The sequence below is a fragment of the Dipteris shenzhenensis genome, chromosome 15 (assembly GCF_047967505.1).
Source record: "Dipteris shenzhenensis isolate YYH24624 ecotype China chromosome 15, Dip_SZ_1.0, whole genome shotgun sequence".
Lineage (NCBI taxonomy): Eukaryota > Viridiplantae > Streptophyta > Polypodiopsida > Gleicheniales > Dipteridaceae > Dipteris > Dipteris shenzhenensis.
In genome coordinates this window covers 23,910,694-23,934,618 of record NC_141610.1, presented here as the reverse complement: position 1 = coordinate 23,934,618, position 23,925 = coordinate 23,910,694, and the positions used below count along the sequence as shown (strand labels likewise).

The window sequence follows — 23,925 nt, the reverse complement described above, 5'->3', positions numbered from 1 at the left end:
GAGAAGTCCTTTGTTTGTGGACCACAATCCAACATTGTTATTTGATGATCTAAAGGGATGACTGGTAAAGCCCCTATCCTACAATCCTACAACAACCCAATTTTTTCCATGTTTATGCCATGCAAGTGGACTGACAATTGGTGTACGCTTGCTTATCTATGTTGCAAGTAGACAACTAAATGGAGCAAAGTGCAACTATATCACCATAGAACAAGAAAGGAGGTTGGCTATTGTGTGTGCCGTGACTGAACTCCAACATTATCTCTTAGGGACCAAATTCATCATCATCATAGACTATCAAGTCCTAAAGTTTCTATTGAACAAACCCACTCTTGGTGGAAGTATTAGTAGATGGATTCTTCTATTTCATTTGATTTTGAGAATCTAGTAAGGCCGAGGCGGTGTCATCAGCCAAAAAACAGCTTTCCTTAATGGGGACTTGCAGGACGGATTTATGTCAAACAACCTCCTGGGTTTGAACTTTCTTACAATGCACTTCAGGTTTGTAAGCTGAACAAAGCTTTATATGGGCTAAAACAAGCCCCATGTGCATGTTATGCCAAGATTGATGCATTCCTGGCAAGTAAGGGGTTACATAATAGTCCCACGGAAAGCACGCTCTACATCAAGAAGGATGGGGGGGATATGTTGTTCATCATTCTTTATGTAGATGACATGCTGCTCACAGGGTCAAATGAGGAAATAATTCCAGATTTCAAAGCTGAGTCGAAAGCTGAATTTGACATGACAGATTTGGGCATGTCAAATTTTTATTTGGGGATCCGGTTCGTATAAGACAAGCATGGCATCGTTATGTCTCCATCCAAGTATGCGCAGAAGCTCCTAGATAGGTTAAACATGCATGATTGTAAGCCTATAGGCACTCCCATGGAGCCGGGGCTGAAGCTTACTATGTATGATGAAGGTGAATCAGTAGATGCCACACTTTACAGCCAGGCTGTTAGATGCCTCATCTATTTGTGCAATACTAGGCTCGATATTTAGTACGCAGTATCTTAGGTGAGCAGGTTGATGCACAGCCCAAAGACAACACATTGGTAGGCTGTAAAACGCATCTTCCGTTATTTGCAAGGCACAAAGTTTTATGGCTTGATGTTTCCCAGTGGGGGTGACTTGCAGATGCATGCTTACAGTGATTCAGATTGGGTTGGAGACTATGATACTAAGTAGTCCACTAGTGGTAATTGTTTCTTTTTGGGCAAAGCTTGCATTTCTTGGCTGAGCAAGAAGCAATCTACAGTGGCTACTTCCTCATGTGAAGCTGAGTATAGGGCAGCTTTTGCAGCGACAGTTGAATGTGTTGGCTGCGTCGTTTGTTCGCTGATCTTCGTCTGTTATTGGAGGGCCCTTCTCCAATTCTCATTGATAGTCAGAGTGCTGTAGCAGTGGCAAAGAATCATGTGTTTCATGCTCGCACGAAGCACATTGAGGTTCATTATCATTATGTCATAGAGAAGTTGCATGTAGGGTGATCTATGTGTCAACACATGGCAATGTTGCAGACATCTTCACCAAAGCACTTCCACGTGAGAAGCTTGAGGCATTTCGCAGTGCCCTAAACTTATCTCCTTTTGGTGATTGATCACTACCTTGTACATCAGATTGGCAGTGTAGGGGGGTGTTAGAATTATTATCATATTCTAGGCATTGGCCAATGTATTGTAATAAGTAGGTTAGGGGCACTTTTCCCTCATTGAAGTTTTTCCCCCTAACCATAGTGCAATCCCTAACTACGGTTAGTGGATAGGACAGGGTTTTGTCACTTGGACAAAACCCCTCGCTCTTTCTTTGTACTTAACTCATTCTACTCTTTCTATTCATTCTATTCAGTACACTTACGTTTTGCTCACTCTCACTCTTGCTCATTGCTCATCTTGCTTCCACACTCAGAGCCAGGAGGATTTGCATGTTGGCGAGTCATTTCACCGCTTGAGAAGCTGGGGCATCATTTGAAGGCGATAGAGCCTCTGGCGCATCCATGGAATCCAAAAGCCCTCAAGGAAGGACCAGTGAGCAACAACGCTGAGAGGAGATAGGACAACCACAAATACGGGTTGGAGAATATTTGGCAAGTCAAGAGGAAGTCATAGGATTGCAAGAGGTATGACCAAAAATAGATGAGGATGAGGATAAGGAGAGAGGAATATGATAGGACAAGGATACAGATAATGGGAAAGTGTGAGAGGTATAGCTATGAGCTTGCTCGAGGTGCATGCACGGGTTTTGGGTTTGATCATTGTATTGAACTATGGTTGGTCGGTGCCCTGCTTTGTAACGTGAGAGAGTGATTTTATGATCACATTCTTATTCAATCGGTGTGCTGGTCACGTTGTTATGCTTTATTATTGGCGTTCAAGTGCTCCCACATTCTATCAAGTGTTGTTGCCAATTTTCGTCTGGCACCCTCTTCCCAAGGTTGACCAACAAAGTAGATGCTCCTCGCATCTGTGGTCTTAAGCCTCCGGTAAGGAATATGATCCCCTACCTCAAAACAATATAGATAGGCCAATGAAAGGCCGAGTTACAAAGTGAAGGGATTTAATTGCTCTTCTAATCTATTTGCTAGAGCAGTAGGCATCTAACATATTAGATGGAAAAGAAGAATAACAACTACAATGAATAAGCATGAGATTGAGGACAACAGCAACAACTGTAGTGAAAGAAAAGGTATTAGAGAAAAGACTAATAGTGAGAACTAGAGTATCCACGAGAGAGTTTCATGTGTTATAGATGCAATTTGCCACAATATGCAAACAAGTAGTCATTAGGTAGATTTGCTTTTATATAGGAAAGAGATTTGAGGTATTATGCATGGATTTGATCCAAGTGTTCATCAACCCATTTGATTATTACGTAATTACTGAGCTATATTAATATGCTTCTCAACCTTGGATTATGTTGCACCTCAATATAGTCCAATCAACCATATGAGTTTTGGCCTACCTATTTCTTCAATCATCCTACCAAAAGTATAGGGGCCTTAAAAATATGCTTGGTCTTCCTCTATCAACAAGAGGTGCCAAGATTAAGCACAAGGTGTTTCCATCGATAGGAAGATCTCAAGCTTAAGACATACTAACCCAAAAAGTAGGATTGCTTTCACATCTTCATCATCACCCTTGGCATTAGCATCTTGTAATTGCTCCAATATTGCCTTCATCTTGTTGATTTGCATACCCAAATCAGCATCTGGCATCATAGGTAGACCTTAGAGTTGTTGCTTCAAATGGAATTCTCAGTGTTATTTCTAAATAGCACTTTGAGATCCCAACCAGCAGCCATTGTTGAGAAGTCAACTTGATGCACGTATCCACCGATTCCTTTGACGATCAATCGGAAGGCTCTTTCATTTTTCTTTCCCCATGACTACTCTTCTCCCCTCTTGTAGTAGATCTTTCGTTGCTCAAGGGATCCAAGATATTTGCATGGCTTTGGGGCAATTGTCCATCAATCCATGTGTTACATCATTGTGTATTAGCCGCATAATGATTCTTCTCAATCTTGGATCATATTGCACCTCACTACAGTCCACTCAACAACCATACTAGTTTGATCCTTCACAAAGAAAAGTTCATTGCTCAATATTGTATCTACCAAATTATTTTGGGCAGAGAATATTGAAAAAAGAGGGAGAAAAGAGATGAGAGAAAAATCTATAGGACACTTTTATATGAGACTTCAAAAGAGAGACATGTACAAGAAAAGAAAACAAAATCAAGGAAGGTACTTGCATAGGTAGGGCAAACTTGACAACGGGGACAGGCTTCCTACAAGAGACGAGGGTTCTTGTAGTGCAAATGCTTTATAATTTCATAAAAATAAAATTTAAAGGTAATTTGGAGTACACATATTGTGGTAAATTAATCTTAACAGATTTACATTGGCAGGGTCAGGGCCGTGCTATATGATTTTGATGGAAACATTCCCACTACATGGTAAATGTATTCCCAAGCCACCAAGCAATTTGAACAACATAAATTTGGGGGTGAGTGGGAAGCAAAGTACAGTGACAATAAGTGACAAATTGTATGAACGTGTCGCCAATATGATTACAAAAAATCAGTAAGTAGTTTTTGTAATTTTTTTAATTTTTGACAAATCAATCACGTTTTGCAAGATTGCAAGAAATAGTGCCTCAAAAATCATAATAATGGTGGAATGTCTAAGCAAGATATTCAAATTGTGTGTTTGGTACATGTTCTCATGCACATGCATTGATGTTTGAGTGCAACTACGTACAAGCACAAGAATGGATGTAATATATATGCGCCCGCTAGGTTGACTCTCGTCGTTTGCTTTAAAAAATTATTATGTCACATTTATTAAAATGTGTATGAAGAAGAGAGAAAAAAACAGATCCCTATCTTTCACTTTTTAAAGAATATTCAATATTGAAGTAGAAAGTACATCTCGTATATTTTCCCAAAAGAGAAAAAATAATTGATCTTGGTTGATATCCTCAATAAACAAGTTTGCATGATCATATCCCTTTATGCTTATTTGGAAAATTGAGCAACATATCACCTTTTTCATTATGTGTGCAAATATTAGGGGGAGGTTCTGAGCTCCCGAAGATCCTCCTGTTAAGTTGCCCTCCTTTTGTCAGCCTATTTCCTTCTCTTCTGCTTCCCTTTGCATCCTTCCTTCTCCCTCATTTGCACCTCCTACCTTACCTTCTGCCTTCTGTTTGTGTGACCACATAGGCTGTACGACTTCTTTGTACAGTGCCAAACCTCCTCATCCTGTCTCTGCATCCTTCCTCCCTTATCCTTCATTTGCACCTCTTTCCACACTTCTACCTCCCTTTTACCAGCCATTTAGGTGGTATTTCTGTTCCATACAGAACCAATCCTCCTTGCCCTTGAAAAGGCTTTTGATATGATCCATTGGGATTTTGTAGCCTTGATCATGGAAAGGATGGGGTTCAGCAATAAAATGAAGAATGTCATCTACTGGTGTCCTGTTAGTGCTGTTTTTAATGCTATTGCAATGCACCCTTGCTATTATACATAGACAAGATGGTCAAGAGTGGCAGCTTGCATGGCATCACCATACCTTGAACAAGAGACTTGTCAGTCAAGCATATGCTGATGACGACTCCTTCCCCAAAAAACAGATCTGGAGAACATCATGAATGCATTTCACTTCAATGGACTTGTGAGACACCTAGGATATCCTATTGGTTAAGCAAGAAAGGCAATGGGTGCTCCAGAAACTCAGACAGAAGATCGATATCTATGTGGTCCTTGCATGTGCATCTAAGAATTGTGCAATCCATTCTCATGGCGTATATTCAGTTTCACGTGTCCTTATTGCCTTGGACAAAATTAGATTTGGAAGTGTTCATATCAAAGGCCTTAGAATGTCTATGGCTTACAAGTACGGATCGCAAACCTCTCCGTCTTCTCAAAAAGGAATTGGTTTGCACTCCAAAGATGCACGGTGGACTGAAGATACTTGGCATTCATGTACATCTCATTGCTTGGAAAAGCACCCTTTTTTAGAATTTCTACGTCAACGACAACCTTAGACCATTATGCTTTCTCACTTGGTGAAAGCCATGCGAAACAGAGCTTTTGGACACTGCTCTATTTCTTACACAGAAATAGTTTTTGGAAGGGTCAGAGGACGAATCCCAGGTTGGCCATGTATCACCAGGTTGATTCAGGCTTGGCAAGTTCTTCTAAAATACTTGCATTGGCATGGAAGGTGCACCGCTTGGTAATTCCTTGTGACTTTAAAGCATTCATTGGAGTAGGGTGTTTCTAGATCCTCTGGCTGCTTTAGAGCCCCATCGATCTTATTTCCTTGACGAGAATAGATGGTGTAGTTACTCTCCTTCCCTGAAGCGAGGCATATTTGGAATACATTGGTGGACTTGCTTTCCACATTACAGCCCGTATGGCATGCTACTCTCCTTCCCTGACATGACATGGATTCTGTATGCATCATAGGCATATTTGGAATACATTGGTGGGCTTGCTTGCCCCATTACAGCCTGTGCATCCTCTTCAAAGTCAAGAGAGACTAAATGATTGGTCATCTGTTTCAGGGAGGCCGCATCTCCACCCCTTTTCTATGGCCCATAGATCTTATTTCCTTGACGCACATGAGTTGAGTAGAATAGATGGTGTAGTTACTCTCCTTCCCTGAAGCGAGGCATATTCGGAATACATTGGCGGACTTGCTTTCCACATTACAGCCTGTATGGCATGCTATTCTCCTTCCCTTAGATGACATGGATTCGGTATGCATCATAGGCATATTTGGAATACTTTGGTGGACTTGCTTGCCCCATTATAGCCCGTGCATCCTCTTCAAAGTCAAGAGAGACTAAATGATTGGTCATCTGTTTCAGGGAGGCCTCATCTCCACCCCTTTTCTATGCCTTTCCTTTTTGGTGTAAAAGCATCCTGGATTCAACAACATGGCAGTCGCGTATGGCATCAAAATGAGCCTGAAGGGTGGAGGCGTAATGTGCTCTCATTCTTCCTCTTAAGCAAAAGATCTTTCTCTGGAGATGTGTTGTGGGAGCTTTGCCAGTTGGGGTTTTCCTAGCCCGCAGGCACGTTGCAGCACCGGATTGTAGAAGATGCTCTCGAAGCACAGGAAACAGTTCATTTTCCCCCTCTGCACGTCAGTTTCTTCTTGATATTTCAACACGTTTATGCATCAAATTCCCATGTCAAAGATTCAGTCAAGCCTTTTGGCTGTTTTCCATGGTTTTGCCACCAGATTATACACCTTTTGGTTATTTGGACGAGATTTTGGGCTCTCTAGACCATCTATAGGGCCTGAAATCTTCTTATTTTGAAAGCTGCTGATTTCTCTTACTTCACTACTTTAGGAGATCTCTTCTTCTGTCTCTCCAAGGTTGCCATAATCTTGGGGAGCTCCTTCATGATCAGTTGAAGGTGTTCTATCACTGTTTCTGAATAGTGTATGTCTTCCACAAAGACTCACATCTTTATATCGTACTTTTAGCTGATTAATTAGAACTTTGCTTTCACACCCAAAAAGTGTGTCAGGGTGTGCGCACGTGGGTGCACTTTGTATGGGGTACTGGCAAAAAATGAGGCCTATATCTTCCAGAGCACCCCATATATATATATGTTTTGACATGAGAAAGACTACTTTCCATTCATGGTATGTGAGGCAAAGATGGATGTACAGTGAATAACTAAGTGCTGAGGGAAACTATAGGCCTTTGTGGAGAACAGAGTGGAAGAGGCCTTCATGGGGATTAAGGAGGAGAGTGCCATGTGGCATAGAAATAGTTATCCCACATGTGAGGGGTATGGAGAGGCCTTGGAGAATTGGCCATGCTTGTATTTGAAGGGGACCTCTGCTTTGGAAATGACATCTTCTATTGAGCTTTATCTACAATTTAGTTCTCTCTATGTGTGGTCTTTCATGCATAGTTTGTAGTCCCTAGGCTTAGGCAATATGTACAAAGTCTGTCTAGATACTAGCCATTGGGTGTGTTTAGTACATTTGGATATGCTAGGCAGTGATGCTTACAAGATCTCCAAACTCATGTCCACCCATGATGTAGGTGCGAGTATGGATTGAGAAGGAGTGGTATCACATTGACAAAACCCTACAAGATGATTCCTCTAAGGAGGAATAGAAATCAACCCAAGGAGGAATTAGAACATCCTTGATAAGGTAAGAGTGTCACAAGGGATCATCAAAGCAGTACCGGGAGGAGTCAAATCATCTAACATGTAGTTGGAGTAGAAATGATCTAACATGTAGTTGGAGTAGCACCCAGAGATGGCATCTATGGCAACGTCCCTCTGGCACGTGCAAGTTAGTACATTTGGATCTCCAAATATGCTAGGCAGTGATGCTCACAAGATCTCCAAACTCATGTCCACCCATGATGTAGGTGCGAGTATGGACTGAGAAGTAGGAGTGGTATCACATTGACAAAACCCTACAAGGCGATTCCTCTAAGGAGGAATAGAAATCAACCCAAGGAGGAATTAGAGCATCCTTGATAAGGTAAGAGTGCCACAAGGGATCATCAAAGCAGTACCAGGAGGAGTCAAATCATCTAACATGTAGTTGGAGTAGCACCCAAAGATGGCATCTATGGCAACGTCCCTTTGGCACATGCAAGTTATCAAAGGTACACAGGAGTAAGAGCAGTGAAGCAACAACTCAACAGATGAGGCTTGGCAAGGGAGTGAATGAATGACTAATGGGAGTGCAAAATAATCCCCCCTTGGCAACGAGAGAGAAGTTTCTTTTGACCATAAATAGGTGAGAGTGAGTGTGTCCCAAAAAGAAGGAATTGAGTGTGTCAAGGTATAGGGGAAGAAGAACCTTGTGGACTTAAGCAAGAGACATGGTAGAAAGTGGGAGGAATGAGATTTTGTGTGATGCATTGATTTGTCACGATCCTACTCCTTGTGAAAATTTGTAGATGTTAATGTTAGCATAGACACTATCATAGACCATCGCAACAAAGTAGCACACGAGTCAAGGGGAAAGATGCCATTGGCCTTTTTGGTAGGTTAATATTTTTGGAGTACAAACCCCTGTAAAGAAGCCAACCAATCTCTAATGTCCATCATTCAATAGAATAGATCTTATATGCATGCACTAAGTCCCCTATATGCCTCTTGTTGATTGTGCTAAATGCCACGTGGTATGTGTCTCTCAGTTCCAACTTGAAAATGAGTTTTAAAAGCGTACGGCTAATAACCGTTGTACTAAACTAAGATTGGAGGCTGCTTTGATCTTTGCATCCATTTTTAAAATCTCATTTTCATTTGGGAAATGCAACACCACATTTGTATTACATAATATTTCTCATATTTTGGAAAAGCGTCTCCAAGATCAAAATAAATTGAAATGGGTTGTACAGAAGATGCATGGAAACACAAGGAAATGTATTCATAATTACATTACATAGGGACATTTATTTTTAAACTATCTCATTTCCCATTGCGCCCATGTGCAACATTAAATCTTAGATGAGGGAGATGAGGGAAATGTCGTAAGATGTTTAGTGAATAAAAAACTTGATGGCCTTTTGTATTTCAAATAAGATATGAGAAAGCCGTAACCAAGAGTTCCATGTAGAGAAACTAGGTCTTGATATACAAAATTCACCTACATTTTACATAAGAAAAATTTATAATTAGACTATTGGATCTCAGGCTCCGAGACTATGTTATAGACATAATGAATGGATGGGCGATCCTTTTGTCTTGTGGAGTTGTAGCTGGTTTATTGTTCTCACTTATTTGGATGGGAGCTCTTCGAAGCTATGCAAAAATAGTCATTTGGAGCTCTATAATTCTTGCAGATATTGTATCTTGTGGCTATACAATATTTTGTTATCTTAAAGCAGGTACCGATATCTGTTTCTTGCACATAAAATTGGACTATTATATGTGTGTATAAATTAAATTATTCGTGGCTCAACATGTTAAATAAATAAAATATTGTAGATAATAATAGCATAGTAGATTCCACATGCACTTCTAGTATCAATTTATCCCTCTATATCTCGCTTCCTACTTTTTAGCTCCCTTGTTCTCGATTGATATCACCCATAAGTGTTTCCAACATTTAGGCCTTCTTGAAAATGGAACGACCAGATCCGCAAGCGGCTTGCTCATTCTAGGAGACTTCAAATCTAAAATTTAAAAACTCATCATCATCATACCATAGAGATATTGTTGGAAATGGCTAATCATGTGCTTTTGTAACTTCATTAAAGATTTACGTCATATCTTATAGGGTGCAAGGGGAGGTAATCTACAGAATTATGTGCAAAAATGACACTCGCATTAATCCTTTTGAAAAACCATTTAATGATTAAATATCCACTAGGGAACGAAAGTAAGGAAGAGATTGGCCATTTGTTGTCGATGTCTTAAGGGTCTAGCTTGCTGCTAAGGTAGTCTTAGAGAAGGCACTAGTTACAAACAACTGATTCCTCAATCCATTAAAATTTAGATAGTGCTTGCAAGGCTTGCAAAAGCTACTGTTGGAGTAGAAGGGAGAATGCATCAACTGAACCAAGGCATCCCCATTTTTGAACCTCATCGAAGCCCTATGACATGGAGTGGGGTACTTGAGCTTGTAAAGGCCTCAGAGCGATGGTAAGGCCTACCATTTGTGAAAACCCAATCCAAGGATAGGGCTGCATTAATCTACTCAATTCTTCTATCGATTCCTCTGAGGTGACTTACCAACTAAGGCTTACGATTATCCAGAAGGTTTTTGAATTCCTTCTAAGAACCCACAAAGGAAGTGTGCCCTCTCTCCCACCTAAACCATTGCATGTAACCAAAAGTACCAAGAGGTCTACCATGATCATCAAGTATGTTGTCATTCCACATGACAGACTGCCTATCAAAACTCCAAAAGAGGAGTTTTCTCCTGATACTCTCCAACACAGGAGCAAACCAGTGCAAAGGAGAGATACCCACACCAAAAACTGGCACCCATAATGTTTGAAACAAACGTATTTGAATCCAAGCGAAACCAAATTCAGCCCCCCAATCTAGGTGTCCTCATTGCTAATCCAGAAGCCATTTGATTTATTCCAATTGATATGTGCACTTGTTGCAAAACAAAATAAACCCAAGTTTGCCTTAAAAGATGCAAGGTCTCCAAAAAAATAGCAGTGTCATCAACAAGATCACTATCCAAGAGTCTCATCATCCTACATCATGGGAGACATGTCACCCAAATGATGTCAGCTTGAGATCTCAAAGAGATGCCCATGACTTCAGCCACAAATAAGTACAAGAAAGGGGCAAGAATGCATCCTTGATGGACTGATTTGGAAATCTAAAATCTCTGTCCTCTATAAGCACTAGGTTTCTGATCCAAGCATCCTTGATGGACTGATATAATCTCTCCTCTATAAGCACTTGGTTTCTGATCCAAGCATTTTAAAAGTCAAAGTGTAGAAGGTACCCTCCAACAAACCTGAATCCACTTTGTCATAGGCTTTCTCAAAATCTAAGAGTAGAATGGCTAGTTCCTGGCTACTCTACATAGTGCATTGCAAACCTCCCAAAAGGAAAAAATATTATAAAAAATGCTTCGGCCATGCACAAAGCCCATTTGCATATCATCAATTAGATTTGGAAGAAAGAGCTGCAATCACAAACTAATAGTTTTTGCCAAGTCTAATAGAAAGTGTGTGCCCAGAAGAGTGATTGGTCTCCATTAAGACACTAGATTTCTACACTCCCCTCCCTTTTGGGATAAGATGAATGAGACCCTGAGTGTGCGTGAGTTCAACCCATGGCTAGGGCCTGGCGACACCGCAATACCAAAAAGAAGATGAATGAGACCCTTTGTACATGAATCCAGCATAGTATTAGAATCCCAAACACCCTATAGGGTTGAGGAGCATGGTTCCCAATCATGGAAATGAAGGAGGGTGTCAACCCATCTGAGCGTGGACACTTGCCATTGTGAAGGGCCAAAAGTGCAGTCCTAAATTCTAGATGGGTAAAAGGTGCATCAAGTAAGAATCTCATATCTGGTTTCACCAATGCTGGAATGGCTTGCCAAACTCTGTTTGGCATCATTTCTGGTAGGTACGTTAGGATTTGTAGAAAGAAGGGAGGCCTAAAAATAAGAAGTAATATGTAAGAAGGCATCAACATGTGATTGGAAAACCCCGTCATAGTCAATAAGTTGAGAAAACTTTCTCTACCATGTTTCGGGCCAAGAGTGAAGAATAAATGTTTATTGACTTCTTCCATGTGAGTCCAAAATGACTCCCAAGAGTAGAGAAGAAGTGTTTATTGACTTCTCCCTTGTGACTCGCAAGAGTGGAGAAGTGTTTACTGAGTCCTCCCATGTGAGTCCAAAATGAATCCCATGCAAGAAAAGCATACTCTACTCTCTGATCCAAAAGAACTTGTTGATGATCCCTTGCTTGTAGCAAGATGTTCCTAAATCCGAGCATCTGTAGGCCATTTCTACTCTTCTCTTTATGTGGTTGATAACTCTGACAAAGGCCAATGCCAACCTCTTGACAAAGGCCAACCTCTCGTTTGAAAATCTCGTGTCTCCCAGTACTAGAAATGGAATGATAAAATTCACTAATACCAGAGAGGGATGCTATCACAATTGAAGGAGATGGCACTTTGCCGTGCATATGAGAGGTCCAAATCTGCAACATTGTGTTTGTGAGGCCCTCCTTTGCATACAAAGCATTCAAAATCTTGACATTGGCAAAACAAGCTCTCAAGCAAGACTTAGAAATCATCAAAACCACTGGAAAGTGATCTGAGGTGGAAACCCCTGGTGAAATGCAAACAAACCCACCCCTATCTGGCCAATCATCAACATAAAATCTATCAATCCACGCATGGATGGGCATGTCATGTCTCTCGTTGGACCATGAGAATAGGAGCGAGTGAGGCAAAGTGTGAAAAGCAACATTTGCCCCAGAAGAATGTCTGCCACTAAAATGGAAAAGGGAATCATTCCAAGCTGCTCTCTCAAGGGAGAGTTCCCCCTTTTTTATCTATAGGCAACTCCACCATATTGAAGTCACCTCCAATAATCCATGAATTTGCAATTGGGGCCCAAGAAAGAAAGACACATTTATCGCTGTTGTTAGGGCATGTAGGTTGAGAAGACCAACCTTATGTCCACCAATACGAAGTAAAATCCATTGTGTTGTAAAGGGTGTGATGATGCCATGTCCGACCACAGAGTGGAGAAAATAATCTGGAACTAAAATGCAAGCTCTTACCTTGATGCCCAAGGAGAATTCAGGATTGGGTAGGACCCCTACTTGCACCAAGAACGAAGTCATTGAGGACCAGCTTAAACCAAGGAGCTAGCCTGGAGCATTGTACTCGTAGCTCTCAGAGATTGAAAATTGATTGAAAGAATCTGCGCTAACAAAAAAAAAACTGCTTGAAAGAAAGCTGGCCCATTGATTGAATGCCCAAAAGGTGGGAGGTGAGGTCTAGAGATAAGGCAGCAAGCGTCTAGTCCCTGACTTGAGTCCTAAAAGGGTGAGACCCATGGATGTGTGTAAAGAGGGTGATGGAGCTCTCACACTCCACATCCTTTTGAAGCTGCAACAACTTGTCTTTAGAGAATATGCATGTTCTTGCGGCCAATCAAAATGGACGAGGATTGACTGAATTGGTAGCCATTCACCAATCAAATATGGAAGGCTGGTTCAAACAAAATGGAGTCTGTTATTGGAGATAAAAGAGTAGGATGAAGGGAGGGGATGAGAGGGGAGAGAGGTTGAGAGGGAGGGGTAGGGGAATAGGGGCAGCAAGAGAGGTTGAGGGGAAGGGGCGGGGGAGGCAGCGAGGGAGGATGGGGGGTGGCAGCAAGGGAGAAAGCTGAGGGGAGGTGGAATGTAGAAAGCTAAAAGAAAGTTTTTCCAATGAGGAGCTCCAAATACAAGGGAGGAAGCGAAGGAGCAAGGGAGAGGGCGGAGATCCATCCATCAATTGAGATAAAAAAGAACAATGAAAGTAGGGGCCGAGAGAGGAGAAAGATGAGAAGGGAGGGGTTGAGAGGGGTGGGAAGGGAGGGGTTGAAAGGAGAGAGAGGATGAGGAGGACGGGCAGGGGGGGAAAGGACAGCAAGGGAGGTTGAGGGGAAGGTGCAGGGGGGACAGGGAGGCAATGGGGGAGGAGGGGGAGTAGTGGCAGCAAGGGAGGGAGAGGAGAGCGGGGGGGAGGGGGAGGGATGGCGAGGGAGGGAGGGGAGGGGAGGCAGATTTTCTTCTATGAGAGTTGGAGCAACAACTCCCTCCCCCTTACCCCTGCCTATTGCTGTCCCTTCCCCTCCCTCCCTCTGTATTGGCAACTGCTTCCATCTCCCTCCTCTCCCCTGCTGTCTCCCACAATCCTTCTCCTCCCTTGCTACTCCTCCCTTCCATGCCTCTCCTGCTGCCTCCTTGTCTCCCCTTCCCCGTTGCTCCTCACCTCCGTGTCTCCGCTGCCTCCTGCCTCCGCTTTGCCTCCCCTTCGCCTCCCCCACCTCCCTCTTTGCTCCCTTCTACTGCTGCACTCATGCTGACTATTCACATCTCTTACACTCACTCACACACTCTCTTACACACTCCCTTAAGCTCTCACTCAAACTCTCTCATAGACTCTCTCTCTCTCACACACACTTTTTTTTTTTTGGGTGAAATCTTTGATTGATTATATTATATGAGTAGCAACCTCAAAAAAAGGTGCTACAATTACATCAACTGAAAATTTCAGTATATGCTCTGCAAGCAATCAAAGAAAGATTGCTGCAGAGAATGCCTAAAAAAGCCAAACAGAGAGAAAGTAGGATCACCAAAGACTTTACAATTCCTATATGTCCATAAAGTCCATAGTGCCCAGTAGCGAACCCAAACGAAGAAAAGATGAAACTCCGGTCTGGATGGATGAAACCCAAATAGCCAGAAGAACTTCCCAAAAGGAACAGATGGGAATCTCGCTCGCAAGTGCTGTCGAAGCAGATCAAAAAACTCACGAGAGCACGGACAATGCCAAAACAAGTGAGGCACAGTCTTCGAAGAAGCAGAACATCTATGGCAAAGTGTAGGAGCAATGTGTCGATGAGCTAATAGCTGTCCAGATGGAAACACTCCCAAAAGAACTCGCCAAAAGAAAACCTATTGCCAAAGCGGTACTTTATAGGTCCAAAGTTGCTGTAATCTTTTCCTCCGAACAGAATCACCTCTCTCCGAAACCCAAGGTTGAGGCAAAAGGATTTTATACAATGCAGGTACAGTAATCTGAGATATAGCCTCAAAGGACGAGAAGAGGACCTTGGAGAAGTCAAAGTCCAATCTTCCAGTCGGTCCTGGAGTTCCAAAGGAGGAATCGGAACAAAGGGCGAAAGCATAGAAGTAATTTGTCGGCACAAAGGACGATAATGAGAGCCCAATCCATATGTAGTGGCTGCTAGAGAAAAGGGGAGCACAGTACCAGCATCATCTATAACATCAGCAACCGAGATGATGCCTTTAAACGAGACAAAGTAGGAACGCCGAGGTTCCTGTAAAGCCAAGGGAGGTTGTGAAAGACTTTCGACCAGTGAATGCTTTCAGCTCTCAAAGAATTCCCAAGCAAAGATTGCCGTCCATTCCATTCCAGATGAGAAAGAACATGCTTCCAGTCAAGAAGCAAGCGGGAGACAAAAGGGCATCCAGGCAAAGTGCCATCAGTGCAGCCAAAAAAGAAATCCCAGTGATCGAGTTGCCAATGACCAAACGCAGAAATACTGATATGAGTGACCAGAGTCCTAATCATAAGAGCCCAAGGCTGATCATCTTGCAGAAATTGCAGCAACATTTTCCCCCTGTGGGTAAGAGTATGCACATGAATATCCGTGATGTTCAATCCACCATGCATCTTGGGAGAACAAATGTGATGCATCGAAAGCAGCCTGAGACTTTTTCCGCCATGTTTGGATCGCCAGAAGAGTTCCATAAAGACAGACATGAAAGATGTAAGATCTGACTTAGTGAACATGATCAATGGCAAGTAAAATTGAATATATGCCACAAGGATGGACTGCACTATTCGAAGACGAATGTGCAAAGGCCAGGTTGCTAGTTTCCAATACTCAAGCTTTTTCCGAAGCTTAACCAAAACCCAATCAGTTTGTTGTCGGCGAGTGAGTTCCCACCCCAAAGGGTAACCAAGAGACGAACAAACTGAGTGGGTGGAATGATATCCCCGGGCCATAATAGACTATGCCAGTCTTTGGAATGCAAAGGGAGCAGCTTAGACTTCTGAAAATTAACATGAAGACCATCTGCCAAACCATAAATAGAGAGGGCCTGCATCAAGGCACCAAGATCATGGGGTGTATTCTTCGGGGTAAAGAAAGAATCATCAGCATAAGCTTGAGCAACCATGCTGCGATTAGCATCCAATTCCAAGCCATGAAGTGATCCTGTAGCCACAAGATGATCAATATATTGCAGCATAGGATGAGTAGCAATGGCATACAGTAAAGCACTGAGAGGGCATCCCTGGCGGACCGAACAACGAAGAGTCCACTCATCAGAGATATCCCCAGAGATAATGCAAGCCGCATTGCTATCTCTGTAAAGCCAGTAAATAACCTGCCGCATTTTTTGTCCAAACCCCAAAGCTCGCATAGTTTGCGAGATGAAATCCCATTGAACTGTGTCAAAGGCTTTTGCAATATCTACCTGCAAGAGTAGAACATCCTTCTGCGTGTATTTGGCATATTCAATCCCAATATAAGCGTTGGCAATGTTATCTGTGATATGGCGGCGTGGAACAAAGCCATATTGGGAGGGATGCAACCCATCATGCAAATAACCTTTAATCCGATCAACCACCATTTTGGCAATGATCTTGTAAATGACTGGCATGAGCATGATTGGCCTCCAATCACCCAGTGAATCACATAGCTGCTTTTTTGGAATCAGCGTGAGAAGACCCTTTTTCCATGACAAAGGCATCTGCTGATTTTGCCATGCTGTGTTTACCATTTGCAGCAAGGTGAATTTAAGAAGATCCCAGAATGCAAGAAAAAATTCAACAGTGAGACCATCCCATCCTGGAGATTTGCATCTGCCACAGGATCTCAGTGCATCAGATAATTCCCTTTCAGTGAAGAGATGTTTGAGTTCCAAAGCCTGAGCATAAGACAGAATTGGATGAATATGCTGCAAAAGAAGCTGACGTGCAGACACGACCCGAGGAGAAAGAGTATCCAGATGCCCAAAATGAGTGGAGAAGTGCTGCACACATAAATCAGCAAGCTCTGAACGAGATGTTGACCAAGAACCATTAGGCATCTGGATCCGACAGATATTGGCAGCTTGTCTTTTGTAGTGCAAACTCTTAAAAAATTGCTTGGAAGAGCAGCCTTTATCCAAAAATGCCGGTTGTCTGGATCGAGTTTCCCATTTAGCAAGCTTTCTGCGATCATTAGATTGAAGAGAGAATTGAAGATTGCTACAGTCTCCCTTGTGGCTTGCATATAGGATTTGCCATAATCTCGAATAACTGCTTGCATCCGAGCAACAAAAGCCTGCCAGGAATAATCCAAACCAATGCGTATCTAACGAGAGAGAGGCTGAATAGCATCAGAGACCAAGGCTTTAAAGTCAGCATGCTCCAGATAACTATTATTAATCAGCAAAAGCCTTCGGCAAGGCAATCTGTTAGTGGAAAGTCATGTAAGGAAAGCCTCAACCAAAGAGGAGCATGATCCGAATGTGTGAAAGCATGATCAACCCAAATTTGATAAGTAAAGGCATCACAATGCTGTGGATCAATTTGATACCATCTGTCCAAGCGTGCCCGATAAGAAGATTGAGCATTATGCTGAAAGGTATAACCCGAAAGCATGGGCTGTAATTCCTTCCAGAGATCAACCAGGCGCAACTGAAGCAAAAAATCAGACCATGCCTGTGTTTCAGAAGCCAACATATGAGTGTGGCCTGAGGTGTTGTCACCCGATTGAGGGGCATTATTAAAGTCACCACAAATGAAGGCATGTTGTCGCCATGGATAAGTATGCATGGCAGCCCAGATCAAAGCTCTATCACGAGAAGACTGGGGGGCATAAACGGATGCAAATTCGAAAATTTCCCCTTGAACAAGGCATTGAACAATAATCCATCTACCATGGCGATCATTGAGAGCCACAACAGGTTGAAGGTCGTGCTTTACTAGAAAAGCCACACGAGAAAAGGAGTGCTCTCCAACATAGAAGATATCATAACCAGCAAAATGGCCTATTTGACCAGCATACATATGCTGATTATGCTCTTGCAAAGGAATTATATCAGGCTGCAATTGCCTGATATACATCCAGACCAGTTTCCATTTGCGACCATCACACATTCCCTGTACATTGAGAGTAACACACTTCATATGATCAAGCATATTTACAGTTATGGGACAGGTATGTACAGCAACTAACAGGCTGTCTACGTCTGCATTTCCACCTCAATGTCCGGGCCTCTGCCCTGGGATGAAGCATTAGCCTAAGGAGAGGACAAAAGTGCAGCAACTTCTTCTTCAGGAAACAAGGTCCGATTTGCAGTCACAGCAGCCTAGGTCAAGCCAACAATAGAGTATTCAGCAAGTGTTTTCCCATGAGAGGATGCACCACTCTAAGTCCGAGAAGGCAAAGGTCGCCTGGGGGAGATCACTTTGCGAGGAGTTTGCTATCCATCAGTAAAAAAATTTTCCCCCTTCCCTTGAGGTGGAGAGGACAAAGGCACAGGAAAAGAAGCATTACCATGTGAGACAGCTGGGGCTTTGCCTTGGTCTTGAACAGAGAAAAACTGTTTGACCCCTTTGTTTTTGACCACAGAAGAGGTATTTGCATTCTTATTCAAAGGTTGAACCATTTCAGCTTGCACTGGCATCCATGGAGCTCGGGAAGGGCATTGTGAAGCCATGTGCCCAAATTGCTTGCATTCAAAGCAAGCACCTGCAAACAGCCCCCACTTGAGCTTGTAAAACGCACTCCCCATGGAAACATTATTCACAGTAACCGAGTATGAAGCTGGAGTGGGATGATCTGTATCCCACAAAATGCAGAAGCAATTCGAATTTCCATTGGGTCGCGGTGGACATACCACCTTACCGAGGGAAGCTGCAATTTTAGGTAGAAGAGAAGACAAGCATTGAGGAAAATCCACAACTTCTACCCAAACAGGGCAACGATGCCGAATCAATGCCTGATAATCCCGGGTGGGAGACCATGGCAGAACATGGACCATCTGCTGGCCATAGAAAAGAGGAGAGTGCTCTAGCAAAACCTGACGGTGCTCCTCATCAGCCATGATGATCTCAAAAAAGCCCCTCGCTGCATAATGAACTTTTTTGACATAAGAATCACCCAGGGTTCGAGTCAACCAATTCCCAACATCTGCAGTAGCAGGCATCCGTCTTGGGAAGAAAATTATAATGGCATGCTTTGCATACTCCTTAACTGGATCAAATATGTCATCCACTTCCACCATAGTGCCAGTGGTGGGAAGTGGATCTTTCCAACCTTTACGGGTGTCTTCAAACCCTTCATGCATAACCTCATAAACAAGCTGAGCCTCAGCACAGTCATGAAGGGAATCATCTGAATCCATCACCTGTTTTTGTTTCTTGTTGGAAACCGACTTGTCTTTGTGAAAGGTTTTCTCATAGGAATAATCCGCCATTCGACTCAAGGAAACAACTTGGAAGCAGCAATGCTTTACAAGGAGGAAAGCACAACAGGTACAAAACTGTACGGTTTTTTCCTGGCTGTACGGACAAAATCGTACAGATTTTTGACAGTACGAATTTTTTTTTTCCTAACAAGCAAACTATACAGACTTCCTCGACTGTACAAACAAAATTGTACGAACTGTACGGACAAAACTGTATGGAATTTTCTGACCGTACGAACAAAATCGTACAGATTTTTGACAGTAATTTTTTTTTTCTGATAGGCAAACTATACGGACTTCCCCGACTGTACGGACTTTTTTGACTGTACGGACAAAATCGTACGGATTTTTGACAGTACGTTTTTTGTTTGTTTGTTTGTTTGTTTTTGTTTTTGGGGGATTTTTTGACAAAGCGTATGGACAAAAAACGGATGTCAAAAGGAACCTCGAGGGTGTCAAACTGAGGGAGAAACAAGCAGCTGTAGTGTGGGAGCACGAGGGCTAGCACGGAATCTCACTCTGTCTCACACACACACACACACACACACCACCTCTTTGAAGTATACATCACACACACACACACGCACACACACACACACAACACACACATTTTTTAAGTGTAGAAAAACCTTTCATTAAGAAGAACGTATATTCATAGCTATCTCACACCCCCACACACACACACACACACGCACAGACTTTGACACACACACACACATACTCTTTTTTAAGTGAAATCTTATATTTCTGTGTGGGAAACCCCAGAAAGAGGTAAAAACCCACTAATAAGTACAAAGGAAAAATTTACAAGTAAAGCCTCAGAGCAAAAGTCATATGAGGCAGCCAAGTAAAAAGTTACAAGATCAAATTGGAGGAGGATCAAACACAACATACTCCAGTTTAAGATTGTTGCTTTGTAAAAAGAGATGCAGTGAAGAAACTGCATCGTCAATAAAAACCAGCTATTTTTTGCCCTTGTGATTCTTTTTAATATAAGCAGGGAGCCTGAACTTTTGAATTACAGGGTCAAAAACCTGTTGCAACATAGGATGAAAAGACTTCAGAGAAAAAGAAACATCTGCATCCTGAATAGAAATAGACTCTGGCACAGTCTTCACAGGCATGTGAACTGGATCAACATCGATACTCTCTGAAGAAGGAGCATCTGACGAAAGAGATGCATCAAATAACTCATGACCCATCATGTCAGCTTCAGTTGGGGTATCAACCTGAGAGGTAGTAGGAACATCCTGTATAATCCCTTCTTCAAAAGGCACATCCATATCCTGAGGAGAAAGAGGCTGATAGTGCTCAATAGGAGAGGAAGCCTGAACTGCTGCAGCAACAAAAAGATCATCCTTGGATTTATCTACCTTCCTCTAGTATTGCTTTTGAGCCAAAAAAGAAGGCTTATCCAGGGAAGCCATAGCAAAAACCAGAGGAGAAGGTAGAGGAATCTTGACAGCTGAGGAAGGAGTAGGAGGAGTGGTCCTAGCAGCAGAAGGGCAAGTCCGTGCGAAATGACCAACCTGACGGCACTGATAACAAGCTGTAGGAAAAGATGTAAATTGCAGCCCGCAAAGGATGAACAAATTCCAAATCTAGATCTAGAGAAGAGGGCACCGGCTGCAGCATATCCCATAAAATACAAATGCGAACATCCCGAGTGGCCTGCAGAAACTCCTGTCTTGAAACATGTAGAGGCCTCCCCAAAAGCGCTACAAGGGTAGGAAGATGCGGAAGAAGAGGAACAGGCAGCGCTTTTAGAGTAATCCAAACTAGATAGTGAGTGAGAAGAGAAGCAGCCGGATCAAAAAGTGGATCCTAAGGCATCACGTAAGCAAAGAAACCAGCCCCAGGAACACCAGCACGGGTGACAAGGCTGTCCACCACCTCAGTCGAAGAAACCCGAGCATAATAAAAACCTTTGCCCATAAAAATAAAGGAAGAAACAAGATCTGGGCCCACTGCAACTTCAGCCCAGCGACGGAGCTGAGCTGCAGAAAGAATCCTACCCATAAAATAAAGACAGATCCCAAACTGTTGAGCCTGTCGAAGACCAGAAACTAAGAGGGCAGAATCCAAAGAGCAAACCATAGGAGAACCCGAGGAGGGAGCATCTATGACGGAAGCAGCACATAGTTGTTGAAGAAGATCCAACTAGAGGGAGGAAGAAGGACGATCCGCCAAATCAAGCTTTGCAGATTTGAATAAACGCGAAGCAAGGAGACCACCGCACTTTCGCCGATTAAAAACACGAGCAGGAGGATCAGGCACAGAAGGAGTAGAAGCAGAGCATACAAAGGACCCATCTGGCGAAGCAGCAGGGAGAATGGAGGATGATACATCAGGAAAAGACAAAGATAAAGAGGACTGCTGCTGGAACTGAAAAGATGGGAAAGGAGGAACAGAAACAAGCTGTAACGACAAGGAAGAAGGTACAGACGAAAGGGCTAGGGACAGAAAAAGAGGGAAAGTCGAAATTTGCAGCATGTGGGGACTGAACATTCGACTGAAAAGATGGGAAAGGAGGAACAGAAACAAGCTGTAACGACAGGGAAGAAGGTACAGACGAAAGGGCTAGGGACAGAAAAAGAGGGAAAGTCGAAATTTGCAGCATGTGGGGACTGAACATTCGACCATACAAGCTGTACGGCTGGCCGTACAGCCTGTACGGGTAGCCGTACAGTTGGAATAGGAACATTAGATGGTAAAAGCGCCTACAGGTCAGGTACAGACAGCAACGGAGAAACTGTAGGGAGGAGGAGGTAGCAGGGCTCTCCATGGCTCCACCTCACACACACACACACTCTCTCTCTCTCTCTCTCTCTCTCTCTCTCTCTCTCTTCTTTGATTTGCCAGTGACCAAAGGTATAAATATTGATATGTGTGACTAGAGATTTAATCATAAGGGCCCAAGGCTGATCACCTTGCAGAAATTGCAGCAACATTTTTCCCCTGTGAGCAAGGATGTGCACCTGGATATTTGTGATGTTTAAACCACCATGCATCTTAGGAGAACAAAGTTGATGCACTGAAAGTAGTCTGATACTTTTTCTGCCATGTTTGGAATGCCAGAAGATTTTCATAATGGTAGACATGAAAGAAGCAAGATCTGCTTTGGTGAATAGAATCAAAGGCAAATAAAATTGAATATATACCACAAGGATAGACTGCACTATCCGAAGCCAAACATGCAAAGGCCAGGTTGCCGATTTCCAATATTCTAGCTTTTTCCAAAGCTTGACCATCACCCAATCAGTTTGTTGACGACGAGTGAGACCCCATCCCAAAGGGTACCCAAGTTGACAAACAATTTGAGTGGGTGGAATGATTTCCCCTGGCCACAAAAGACTATGCTAGTCTTTAGAATGCAATGGGAGCAGCTTGGACTTTTGAAAATTTACATGAAGACCAGCGGCCAAACCATAAACAGAGAGCCTGCATCAAAGCATAAAGATCATTCTGCGTGTTCTTCAGTATAAAGAAAGAATCATCAGCATAGGGGTCTTGAGAATTAGGGTCATTGTTGCTGACCCTAATATCTGTGATCACCACATTTGGCTTCAATGGCTAGATGGCTCTTTATTTCGACGGAGAGTTGAAGGATTACGGGCCAACACAAAAAATGTTATGGCTTTGTAGACTTTTTTGGCACTTTGCTAGATATCACCCCAAGAAGAAAAGGATCTAGAAGTCTTTAGGTGGTGTCTCTCTTTGACAGAGTGCTTCAATGGTACCATCAGCCCATTTTGCCCCTCAATAGATTTGGGCTGCAGTTGGAGTTGATAGACTTTTAGATTTACTTCTGACAGATCAATAGGAACCTTCTCTACATCGTGGTGGTGGCAACAAACCGTCACATTCAGCTCCAATAGATCAGCAGATTCCTTCTCTAGATTTTGTCCCATCTCACCTGTCTCAATCCTCCTTCCCCTTGGTCTTAGGTGACTAAGAATCTAGATTCTATGTTTATTCAAAAGGTTTTTGAAATCCTTTCAAGAGCCTATAGAAGAAACAAGGCCTCCTTCCCATCCAAATACCAGCTAGAAGCCTCTGGGCATGGGTCTAAATACCAACTAGAAGCCAAAAAACCTACTCCACATGCACCAAAATCCTAATAGTCTCGTGTATCTAGGTAACCTACCTCGAGGGTGCACATTAAAGATTAAGAAATCCCCATCTATATCTCGCCAGGGGCCTATGATATGAAGTGGGTTGCCCGTTCTCAGAAAATCCCTCATCCATCTAAGATGATGGCGAGGTTTCTCATCTATAAGGACCCTACGGTAAGACTGCATAAATTTTCTCAATCCTCCTTCCCCTTTGTTTGAGGTGACTAAACATCGAAAATCTATGTTTGTCCAAAAAATATTGAAAGCCTTTCAAGAGCCGACAGAAGAAACAAAGCCTCTCTCCCATCCAAACCATTGCATGCAACCAGAAGCCCCTAGAGGTTTGCCATGATTATAAAAAATAGTGTCATTCCACATGATAGGTTTCCTATCAACCTCTTTTGGAGACTCGAGAGGACGGGGATACTCCAAAGATTAATGTCGATGCTGGCCCAAGCTTTCAAGATGGCAACCATAGGCACCCTTAGGCATGCGGATATACAGATCCACCTAGTGTTTTCCATCCAGGCAACACCAAAGGAGGGGGAATAGGACACTACTTATAATAAAGAGACCTTTCGAAGGATCCTTTCGTAGCTCCCCTAACCACAAACTTCCAAAGTA

At 42.9% G+C, this 23,925-nt stretch overlaps 1 protein-coding gene across 1 annotated transcript in view; it reads left to right on the top strand.

The window, feature by feature from the left end:
- LOC147893567 (choline transporter protein 1-like) overlaps nt 1-23,925 on the top strand; it is a 134,222-nt gene that overhangs the window by 94,831 nt on the left and 15,466 nt on the right. The window contains exons 9-10 of the mRNA XM_087386314.1: nt 3,895-4,083; nt 9,192-9,385. Coding sequence (XP_087242440.1) covers nt 3,895-4,083; nt 9,192-9,385 — 383 coding nt within the window. The remainder of the gene's footprint in view (nt 1-3,894; nt 4,084-9,191; nt 9,386-23,925) is intronic.